A 12,504-nucleotide genomic window follows, 5' to 3' on the forward strand; every position below is an offset into this window, starting at 1 on the left:
CGTCCCGTGTCAGGATAACATCTTTAACAAGACCACCTGACGGTAAGAAAACGACAAATGGAAGCAGTCGAGAAAACTCTCACTTACCGAGATGACACTGGACTCTACAGAAAGCTGCTCCCAGACGACAAGGACAAGCAGGCCAAATGCCACGCCGAGACACGCCGAGACGAATCCAATTATGTTGATTTGGACAACTTGCTCGGCATGAAATCAGACGGAACCAAAACGGTCAAAGTGACTTTTACGGGCGCGGGCGACGAGCTTGCTGTCATCAAATGCGACAATGACACATTGAAAGAGGGGAGCCCCAATGGTCTCAAGGGCTTTGGGGGTGAGGAGGACACAATTATTTCCAAGGACTTCCAGGGGGAACATCCAAAGGAAAAGTGGACCGACAGACCTGTTGCAGGTGAACATCCCTTGGATATTTTATTATTGACCGGAGTTCCTGATGTGGAAGAAGTCGAGAATGAGAACCAATTCCAGAACGAGTTTGACCCCTCAAGTGATTGCAATGAGAATGTCCGCAGTGAAAGTGATGAGTTACAATACACGGAGATGAACAGTAAATGTGAGTCTGATGACGGCACCAGTGTGGTGCTGTCAGATGCTGATCACTGTGAATCTGACACAATAAATGAAGATGAATCGCACTACATCACAACTCATGAGATCCAGCTGACAGAGCTGGACCACGACGTAGATTATGAGGTGGGACGAGGGAGCTGTTGGGACTTCGAAGACGAGAACCTGGTCTATTCCTTTGTGGATTACGCCTCTTTTGAGAGTGACGAGAGTCAGGATGGAACGTTAATACTGGACGGCAGGAGTCAAACCAAGGCGAAAGGCAACAAAGCGCAGTCTAACATGGGAGCAGCGGTCAGGGCCGAGCCGGACAGTGACCTATGTGACTCGGACAAGTGCGCCAGCTCCGATGAAAGCAGGTCCATGTGCAAAAAACAAACTGTCAATCCCGCGGGGCAAATCCACCTGTCGATCCAGACCTCTTCCCGGGCGGTCAACGAGCCCAACAATGTTCTGGACAATGACAACACGTTTAAACACGTGGGAGACAGCAGGGGCCACTTCTTTTTCGCCAGTTCCAACGCCAGATCGGAGTCCTTAATGTGCGACAGGCCCCAGTATTTCATCCCCGCGCCTGGTCGTCAGCACCTGGCCACTAAACTAAGAGGTAAAGATATTAACGACTACTCTAGCGGCGCGTCCAGTTCCATCAGCGAGCTGGACGACGCCGATAAGGAGGTGCGTAATTTAACCGCCAAGTCTTTCCGCAGCTTGGCATGCCCCTACTTCGATGCCATTAATCTGAGTGCTTCCAGCGAGTCCTCGGTGTCAGAGTACGGCATTGGATTAAACAAGTGGTCAGCTTATGTTGACTTAAAATATGGCAATATGTCCCAGGGGAAAGATCAGAATACCGTTGCCCAAGAGAGTTCGAGCGCAACATTCGAGATGAGTCAGACCACAGACAGGACGAATATACATGGCAAGTCAATTAATACCCAAACCAAATTGTATGAGCTGAACAAGAAAACGGCAAGTTCTCAACAAGCATCCTCTTCTACCAAGAAGATAGAGCTCAAAGGCCCCTTTCAGCCACAGCAGGGTGATGTTATCACTCTGACAGAAACGGTGAATTTTCGTTGCAACGTTGAAGCCGATATACCCGAGGGCGCAAAGCGTCCAAAATGTTCCAAAAGGGCGCACGGATCACGTTCCAAACATGAGATTAGCGGCAACGTGTCAGCCAAGCTGGGGCGTGAAGTGCAACATCAACACCATGATGCTGGGGATGCCGTGGGGGGTACACACAATAAGGCTGTTTTTGCATCAAGTCTTTTGAAAAATGTTATTTCCAAAAAGATGCAATTTGAACAAGAGCGCAAAATGGAAAGGGGGGATTTCCGTGACAAACGTCATTCACACTCCCCATGCTGTCAGTGTAATGATCATGAAGCCATGAAAGAAAGGTATGTGGGAAAAGGCTTTCACAGGCAAACCTCAGAAACAGGTTCAGGATTTAGTTCTCTTGATGAGCAAGGTACTGTGTCCAGTCGGGCTAATTCTTGTGAGCCCACTGAGGAGCAGAAAATAGATGATGCATTGGATAGCTTACCTCTGTCAGAGAAAGGACACGATGACAAGAATGATGCAAGTGAGCCTCCAAAAGGACAACTTAACCCCAGCCAAAACAGTGCATTTCAGTCATTAAAGTCTGAAATTCCCACAAGTGGAGCCACAGAAAAGGAAGAAATGGATGCCAGCAGATCATTAACTAAATTGTCTCAGCTGTATGTTCCAAGCTCCCATCTCCTCTCAAAAGAGAAGGATGGATCGGATGACTTGCTAAGCAGCACGCCTGTCATACACACACCTGCTCGAGCGCAGGTCAGTGAAAATGATTCCGACATGGGAAACAATGTAAAAGCTGCGCAGAAAGAGGAGGAGACAAAGCCCCCTGAGATAAAGATTCGACTGAGAAGTGTAAAAGAAAATAAAGGGTATACACTCAATATCGCCAGCCTCTTAACCCCTAAAATAAGTTACAATGCTGTAAATACAATGAGGACAGTTGGTGAGCCCAAATACCATGTTCTGGCTGCGTCAGATAAGATTCCACACTTCACAGTTAGAGACATAAGAGGCAAGTTTCAAACACCCATCTATCATGTCAGAGATGTTCGCAAGTTAGTGAAAAGTTCATATCGTTTTGTGTCTATGGATAATAGTGTAAGTAAATGTTCCACTACTCCCTCTGCCGCAGCTGATACACATGAGGACAGGACTAAGAAAGAGACCATCAAGCATGTATTGCCATCTCCCATCGTCATTAAGTGCCACTCAGTAAAAACTAATTGTAACACCAAACAACCTACAGCTACAGCAACTGATGCATTGTCACAGAAACAAATCGAGGGTGGCAGAGCGTCTCCCAAAATCTTACCCGAAACCTCCAAATGTGAAACTGCATCATCACAGTGTACAACTAGCAGAGTGGCACCTGTCTTAGCCAAACACATCCATCCAGACCAATCGGAACTCCAGACAAATATTGAGAGCAAGGTGTCAAGGCAGAGGCAGGAAAGGGTGATGGGTGATACAGGTGACAGGAGAGGTGAGTCTAAAATACCCAAACAGGCTGCACTAGAGAAACTAAAAGCAGCTGTCAAAACGATGGAACAGCTTTATGTTTTTGACAGAAATGAATGGAAGCGTAAATCTCAGGCTCCACAACCTGTCACTGGCAGCCATGTCCTTTCACTTATTGCCAGTGAAGAGCAAGGCGCAGAGGAAGTGATGACAGCAGCAGGGAGCAATAGACTGACAGAAGCAGAAATGAGCACGGACGAGGTCTCTCAGTCTTCGAGTCATGCTCCCATGTCAGAAATGCGCAAGTGCCCAGAAAATAAAGGCTCTCTTAAAATCATACATGTTCCATATAACGAGGATGCCTTCAAAACTCAATCACAACACGGTAAAACATTTAGCAACAAAAGTGTGCTCCATTTTGGGAGTAGCGGTAAGGCACCTGTCAGCGTTAGCTCTCTGGGGAATGACATTCTACAAAGCAGCATACAAACATTATCTACTATGAAAAGTGTTGGCTCTAAAACCCCAATGGCGCCACTGTCAGTGAAAATAGCACCTCCAAAACGTGGGCAGGGGGATCAGGGAAAGGTCAAATGCAATGTCACCAATGCCAATGTTACACTGTCCAACTCTGACTCTGAGAACTATCTAACCATACCAGGGGGAGGAGAGATACGTGAAATCGAAGTGCTGAATCAAGAAGAGCTGCAGCTCAACATAATTTCCAAACAAGGCAGTTCTAATGTTAGTCAGGCCAACGGTCAGGCCAGCATAGGTGATGCCAAGAGACCTGAGTGCTCTGATCAGTCCTTGAAAAGGTCACCTTTTGTCATGGAAGAGCCATCTGCAACCATTTACCACCAACCTGTGCCAGTTGCTTTACAAGGGCCACATCCACAGGTGTTCTGCTTCTCCCCCTCTGTCCCTACCATGTCACCTACCCCTGCAAGTGTAGAGGCGATCCCACAAACCCAACGCAAGGTGCTTTTGGATCCCACAACGGGACACTACTACCTGGTAGAGACACCATTACAGGCCACTACCAAACGCCTGTTTGACCCTGAGACAGGTCAGTATGTGGACGTACCCATGCCACATTCACCTGTCACCCCTGTCACCCCTGTCCCCCTGTCTGTGTCACCCCTGGCCCTAAGTCCTGGAACCTATGCCCCCACATACATGATTTACCCGGGATTGATCCCTTCACCAACTCTGCCTGTCCAGCCACAGCCACTCAAGAAAGTCTATCTTTCTGCGGCCGAGGACGCACGGGGGACACAAAGCGGGCAAGCCCAGTGCACAACAGTTACAGAGAGCCCATATTACAGCGCTACAGGAGGGGCTGCGAACGCGCCAACACGGCTACCTGTGACTATGGCACATGTCAACACCAGGGGAAGGGCAGCCAGTTCAGAAAGAAAGCCAGTTATTAGCATCACATCACAACAAGGTCCGAGAATCATCGCTCCACCCTCCTTCGACGGCACAACCATGAGCTTTGTAGTGGAACATCGGTAACCAAAAGTAAGTCACCCCGCACATGGACACACTCACATACTATCAATATGTACTATCAATATTCTTTCTTTCTTTCTTTCTTTCTTACCTATTTTGGTTTCTGTCAAGTTCTATGTGAGAGTTTGTGTTCTTGTAATTTCTAAAGAACAAACAAGCAGAAGCGGAGCTTAAAAGTGCACTTCATCAGTCATTATGGAAGCCACAGAGAGTTCATAGAGTTCCTTTTTTAGTTTGATGTGATCTGATAGTTTGAGGTAGTTATATTTGAACAACCTCAGGCCAGCTTTGACACGAGCATCTGAATTTGTGCAGGGATCTGATTTTACAATATCGTGTCCAATGCCATGTTTGCGATGCACAGTTGTAAATGCATTAGTGATAATGCAAGCAGCCTAGAGTGGCTACTGGGGTGGGATGTCAGCGTTAATAGACATGCAATAGTTTCACGACAGGTAACTTGACACTGATGAACTCTGGCTCGGCTTGTTAGGAGATAGGATTTTCAACTGGATGATGGATCTAGAGCTAGACTGTTCAGTTCCCTTTTCTCTGCATTACACACTGTCGGGCTATTTTGATAGTGTGAGACGAGTTTGTTTACATGGTATATTCTCAGGGTTGGAAAGTGTCACAGGGAACTATTCCAGTCTGTGACACTTTACATTGAGTTATTCATAATCTGTGTCATGAAACTCTTCATTAAACTGAGATAACCTTAAGCCTAAGTAATTAATGTGTTTGTTCTATGTAGGTGCCATTTCAGTAAAATGTTGCCATGCCAAGAAAGCTGGTGCGTTATATTCAAAGAAAGCAAAAGCGGCACAGTAAAACTAAAAATGCCAGATTTAGGCTTAAGTGCTTATTAAGGCTAACGTGTTTCAGCTTCAACCTTTCTGAGCAGATTAAAATGTCTGGTACAGTGTTTCGCAGTAGCCACTACGAAAGCAGAAAACTATAAGCTAGAAAAGTGTGCTTCTCCGCCAGGCCCGGGTTGGCTACCCAGGCCGCTTTGGCAAACTTGTGAAGTCAATCATAGGCAATTGGAATGTAATATGAAAAATCTGACTGATACAACTCGACTCCAGAGATAATGTGTACCGATTTGATTCGGATTTTATTCGGTGGAAAATCTAGTCAGGCACAAATGGGTGGGGCCTATGTGGGGCGTTGTGTCATGATTCAAGGAATCCAGGGGGGGAAACCATACGACATACAGTTTAAGAGTCATAGGCTAAAACATGAATTGACCTGTTATGGCGCCATCATGAGCCCGGTTGGAAAAATGAGGATTGGCAGTTCTTCCCAAGCCTTCTGGGAGTGTGTGTGCAAAGTTTCCTAGCAATCGGACGCTGTGAACAAACATGATTTGTGTCATTTTGTGCAAAACGGGTCACCCCCGCAAACTGTGGAAGCCTATCGGAGCCAATCAATATGGAATCTGACCAATCTGACACATACGCCTTGATCACATCGCTACAGAGATAATGTGTACTGAAGTGCATGAGTATTTGACAAAATCTGAGCAAAAAGTGCAAATAAAGTAAAATGATAAATCTTGCATCTTGAGCCAAGAAATCCAGGGGAAAATGCTTTTTGACTGTATGACCTACGATTCGAGATAGGCCATGAATCACACTGTTATAGCGCTAAAATGAGGCCGATGTGAACTATTTGGGGCAGAGGTTCTTCCTTGGCCTACTAGGAGTGTGCCTGCAAAGGTTCATGCTGATCGGTCCAGTGGTGATGAGATTAGCTTCTCACAGACAAACGGACGGACAGACAGATGGATGGACGGACAGACAGACAGACAGACAGACAGACGGATTGGACAGTCGCAGGGCAAAAACATAGTCCCCAACCTTTGGCTGTCCGGCTTTCGGCCTGCCGGTGATAAAAAAAACAACAACATAAAGCTGGTTTTGTAGTTACAGTACAGTTCTTCTTTCCTTTTTGTTTATGAAAGACAGAAATAAGTTGATTGACTCCATTATAATGATATACTCTTTAGCAATGCCACTCTATAGTTTACTAATTTGTTAAATACAGAAGTGCCATCCTTCCCCAAGACTAGATTTCCTCTCTGTCTCTCATACACTCACTTACAACTACTCACAAAACTTCTCAGCTAATGTGTCAGAGTACTGATACAACTGCATGATCATGAAGGATCCATGTCAACTGGTGGCAGGCAGGGGGCCTTGCTCAGGGTTGACCAGTGGTGTGAAGGGGAGTACAACGTGTGTGTGTGTGTGTGTGTGTGTGTGTGTGTGTGTGCGTGTGTGTGTGTGTGTGTGTGTGTGCGTGCGTGCGTGCGTGCGTGCGTGCGTGCGTGCGTGCGTGCGTGCGTGCGTGCGTGCGTGTGTGTGTGTGTATATGTGTGTATATGTGCTGCGTGCGTGTGTGTGTGCATGTGTGTGTGTGTGTGCGTGTGCGTGTGCGTGTGCGTGTGCGTGTGCGTGTGCGTGTGTGTGTGTGCGTGTGTGTGTGTGTGTGTGTGTGGGGGGGGGGGGGGGGCAGAGGGACAGGGGGGCATGGCTGGGATAGTGATGCTGGAGGAAAAGGTCAGGCAATGTAAAGTATTTGTTGTGCTGATGCAGGGGGAGGACAGCTGCCACTGCTGCTCCGGCTTGGAAGCAAGTCTGCAAGGCTGTGATAGGGTCAACTTTTTATAGCCCCCTCCCCCTCCACTTTTTCCTAACTGGGGAGGAGGAGGAGGCAGAGAGCACCGCTCACCTTCAGCACTATGCAAACAAATGGTGCCACATGCCCCGGCAGTAGTTCTGGCTGAACGGGGTCAGCTGATTTGGAGTCAGTGTCTGTAACTGAAAGCTCAGAGCATTACCCATTCTGGCATTGATCGTGTTTCTAATATTTAACCACTTACTTTGACGTATGACAAATAACAAAAATAGCAGATCACAGTTGTGATGGGACGTGTTGGGGAACTTGTAGAATTACGATTTTTGCTATGTGTGAAAATGTTTACAAAATACAAATAAAAAGGGAAGGGAAAAAAGGAAAGATATCAAATCTTTGCCCAAAATAGGAACGCCAGAGTTGATACAGTTAACATTGTTCACTGAGAATTAATTAATTAATTTCAAACAGGAATACCTACTGTATAGGTTTTGTGAAACAGTGACATATGGACTAATGGTCACAGCTGAAATTGGTTGTAACCTCTTTAATGCAGACTCAACTCATTGTAAATACTACTTTACAATCGTATGTTTTGCACAGTATACTATATTGCATTAATCTCAGTTTAATGTCAATTTTCTCTTTTTGTGGTTTTAGAGGTGTCCAGTGAGGAATCTACCCCTTTAAAAGAACTTTTCATCGCCAGCCCACTTGGCCACTACGAGCCCCACTTCATCACGTGAAGATCAATATCCCATAACTCCCACCACCACCATTTCAACTCCCAACTCTACTTTTGCAGATTGCCGTGCAGCATAGGCTACTGTATGCATTGTAGCACGTTGCAGAATAAGCATAAGCTAGTACAGTATGTCCTCTGGCCAGTGCTCTGCTAGGCTCTGACTGACATGATGCTGCTTTGTCATTTCTAATTGCTGTATAGGGAACTGATCTCTGTTCAGTTTGGACACTGCAAAATGTTGATTCAAAAGGATTTCCATAACACTGATTAGCTGTTTGGCTATCATTTTAACTAGAGCACAAAAGCTTAGTGTAGCATTGTCACAATGCTTCAAAATAGGAATGAACAAAGAAACCACCTTCTTTACACATTTTCTGAGGACAGGGACCACTTGTCAGCACTGATGTTTGTTAAACAGAATCATTTTTAATCAGTGCCCATAATGTTCATATTAAGAGGAATTGAAATTGAGCAAAGGTTTCAAAACAATATTTTCAGGCTGTCCTGCTAAAATATTTCTCCAGTCTATAGTTTTTTTGTCAGTTAGCCTATTCTTCCAATGGTAATTGACTAAGATACTGTAGGGCAGGACCATTTATTTGCAATCAGAACATTTTCATTGTTCACCAAAGCATTTCCATTTGTTTTTAGAATGCGTGGCTATAATAGGCTACTACTTGAAGTACAGTTGGTGAATCCTTTTTGAATGATGTCACACAGTGCTGCTAATATCTGTGCTGTACAGTATATTGTGATGTACATTTGTATTTTATGTTCAAAGCACACTCCTTGAATAGTAATGTTTTAAAGTAGGATAAGTTGAAAACACTAAAGTGTGTTACTCAGAATAACTGGAGCTGGGAATCTTGTTCAGCAATGTACTTGGAAATATTTTTTCCTAAGTAGTGCTGGGATAAACAGAGCCAGCAACAGTTGAGACTTTTAGAGGATAACCTCCTCTATTGGTTGTGGTTTATTTTACACTTTTGTGTAAAGGAGAAAGGACATGGTGCTTGTCTGTCTGAACGTGTCAGTGTCTGGGGTGAGAAGTTATGCATGGTATTTCAGCACTCTGTGGGCATACAACAAGGAGTCAAGTTACTTCACTGTAGAGAGGGTCATACAGTATTAGAACAGTGGTTCTCAACCTGTGGCCCGGGGCCCACTGGTGGGCCGTGTGAGGATATTGCAAGTGGGCCCCCAAATAATATGACAAAACGATACGATTTTCACAATCGATTGACTGATCATAAAAATAAACATGCTCTCGAGATTTTCAAGTTGGCCCTAATCCATACAAGGTTGAGAACCACTGTATTTGACTGATACACATTCATGGGGTGTGACTTTAAAGCTAATGGTCACTGGGTCTCGCCTATAACTTTGTCTTGTTGTCTTGTTCCAAATGTAATTTTTTTTGTAAACTGTATATATATAAATATATATATGCGTATATATATATGTTGGCCTGTCATCTGCCATCAGGCTTGTGCACTAAACCTATTCATATCCACACCATTACACAGTAAAATGTTAAATTAAAAGTGTGAAACTGGACCCATATGGGTCCGTTCCCCAATTTTTGGAGTTCAGGTAATACTCCAGATTTGACTGAATATCACTGACCTTGTTTATTGCTGACTTCTGTACAGTCTCTTGTTTCCTTTTGAATACTTTTTGCAGTGCAGCAACAGGGTTCCTCACGCGATGTAAATGTGCTTCATTCACTTAAAGCAAGATTCATTGTGTGAATAATTCATTCTGTAGGTTGTGGATTTAGCATGTTTCAAAACTGAACGATAGATTAAAGGTATTTGGAGCTGCTGGCCAGTCTATGTACCTTAACCCTGTAAAATACATGTTAATTTGCTTATATGACAAAATAACTTTATGAATTGCCTTATGAGTTGATTTCATTACAGATGTATGGCTTCATGCAGTGATTTGCAAAATTGGTTGTAGACTGTGCAGTAGATTCAACATGAATTGCTCTTTATTTTACAATTATTCATATCAGTATTTAACAATCGTAATTCAAAACTGTCAGATTAATTTAACTTTTCATTTACACAAAACCTTCAGGTTTGCCAGCCAGCACTTTAAGAGCAGTGCAAGTAAAGCAAAGATTTTCATTGAAAATGATACGATTTGCACAAATAGGAGTACCAAGTTATTTCAGAAATATTTAGCTAATGATGTTCCAAATGTCCAAACTGACACGGGGCAATTGCGTTCTTTAGGAACTATTATGTGTAGATGACATGCAAACTGTACATCCTGTCATATACTTTTTTTTAAATTAATGTTTATGCTCTCACAATATATCAAGTAAAATTATGCCCAAAATATGAAATTTCTGACATTATTTTGTGAATACTACCATTATGTTCTTTCTTAAATTGCACTTGAATTACAACTATTTTTGTCACCAAAGGTGATAAATGTCTGAAACTATTTGTGGTAATACAGTATATAGCACTAAGTGGACTTATACTGTATGTAGCACTAAGTGGACTTAAAAATGTAAAATAGAATAAAGGTGTCATTCTGTTAAGTTTAGCCCAGTTGAATGCACTGTAACATAATATGAGATTAACATGTTTTTGACAACATTCTTTAAAATGTCCTCCATTGACTTTCTGTCAATTTCTTTCTTGACTTCATGTCGGCTACCAAGCCCTTTGAAAGAAATCGACTGTCAAAGCTTGCTTTTGAAATTAGATGGTCAATTGAAAGTGAGGATAGTTAAAAAAAAGTGCGTTGGTGAATGCCTAATGGCAAGTCGCCACTTTGAATGAAACAACATGTGAAGTATGCAAGGCAGTCATTTAAGGGGCATGGTGTATACATTATACACAGCAATGGATTGTTTTGACTGCCTCATAAAGAGCGAGAGGTCAGGATGACAGTGAGGGATATGTTGAAGGGGAAGCAGTGCAGTGTTTGCACATGCATGCTTGAAGGTGATGAAATATGACCAGTGAGAGAAGATTGCACTGTAGACAGACAAGTCTATGAATGTTTGGAATAAAAATCAAAATGCAAGCAAACTGAATATGGCTTGAGTCTGTTGGTGAAATACAATGTCTGATGGAAACTTTGATGGAGCTTTCGAGTAGCCTACTACTGTGTAGGCCTACAAGAGGAGCTACTAAATGGAGGTGAAACTATAAAAGCAAACGCTTTAATAGCAAAGAGTGTGTGCGTACACGTATGCACAAAGAGACAGTTTTAAGAGCTGAATGGAAGTAGGTTGCTGAAAGAGGGTCTCACGTGATATGGTACGTGGACCTACGTGCCAGCCCAAGCCAAGCTCCATTAAGTGACCAGCTCCCTGAGCCTTGACCAACAACCAGGAAGATGCCTCCTATCGCATAATGGCTGTCAATCAATTCTTATTTACAAATAAAAGGTAATGTGTGCTTAAACACATGAGTGGGGCCCATAATGATAAAGGCAATCCTGAAAGGAATCCCTAATCAAGCTAATATGGTAATAACTGCCGTACAACAGCAAACAACTGCTAGATAAGTCTTTAAACTCCTCTGCTGCATTATTAATCTGCAAAGGCTCATAGAACTTTTCCAACCTTCAGTGAACTGAAGTAGCAGTAAAGTTTCCCAAACAATTTCTTCCAGGAAACAAGTAATGCTACAGTAGTACTAAACGGATGCATCAAATGGAGGCCTGCACAACTAAAAGGATTTGATAGTGAGTACATTGGTAACATCTTTACTTTCATTTCCCTGAGTATAATGGCTGTCTTTTGAAGAAAGTCTGATCAAATTTGATTGCTGGAAAGATGGAAAAACAGATGAGATGACACGCCTTGAAAGAAGTAAATCAGATTTATGTCAATGGACACGTACTAAAGCTTTGGCGTCTGCCAGTGTGCAAAGTTAGCTTTCTGGTGGCACTGAAACTCCACCCGGCAGAGGCTTAAGTTTAACCTGACAGTTTGGCGGTGTGTTGATTCCGTTGCCATGGATGCAGCAAGACTGGCAGACACTGGTTTGCCCCCAGCTGCTCTCGGTGGTTTCTAAAGAATCTACATTAAGGCCCAGTTGTTGTGCTTGCATGCCAGCAGGGGCTCTGATGTCACAACTGTGACACAGAAAAGCTCCAGATTTATCGTCTCACCTGGGTCAACAAGTGTGTGTTTCAATCAGGCCAAAACATTTCTCAAGTTCAGACATTCCATGTTTAATGTTTACATTACCAAAACATACAAAATATAAGACATCATACTATCTGTCTGTGTGTATATGTGTGTGTGTGTGTGTGTGTGTGTGTGTGTGTGTGTGTGTGTGTGTGTGTGTGTGTGTGTGTGTGTGTGTGTGTGTGTGTGTGTGTGTGTGTGTATAATCATACTGTATATTATAATGTTTTGTATGATATTGTATGTTTTGTTTCAAATAACCTGTATATACATACATCAATGGGGTCACATGTCAGGGATTCCAGTGCACATTTATTGGTGGAATAGCACA

The 12,504-nt window shown here is 43.4% G+C and overlaps 1 protein-coding gene across 1 annotated transcript; it reads left to right on the plus strand.

The window, feature by feature from the left end:
• On the plus strand, positions 1-11,041 carry LOC311052641 (uncharacterized protein C4orf54-like). The gene is made up of 2 exons (XM_084067711.1): positions 1-4,638; positions 7,930-11,041. The coding sequence occupies exon 1, from the start codon at positions 58-60 to the stop codon at positions 4,630-4,632; it is 4,575 nt and encodes a 1,524-aa protein (XP_083923837.1). The 5' UTR covers positions 1-57; the 3' UTR covers positions 4,633-4,638; positions 7,930-11,041.
• Positions 11,042-12,504: the final 1,463 nt, after the last annotated feature.

The sequence above is a fragment of the Gymnoscopelus microlampas genome (assembly GCF_963454915.1).
Source record: "Gymnoscopelus microlampas genome assembly, chromosome: 2".
Classification (NCBI taxonomy): domain Eukaryota; kingdom Metazoa; phylum Chordata; class Actinopteri; order Myctophiformes; family Myctophidae; genus Gymnoscopelus; species Gymnoscopelus microlampas.

Excerpts from the sequence above, each read along its gene's own strand:
- LOC311052641 (XM_084067711.1), top strand. The coding sequence starts at position 58 with ATGGAAGCAGTCGAGAAAACTCTCACTTACCGAGATGACACTGGACTC.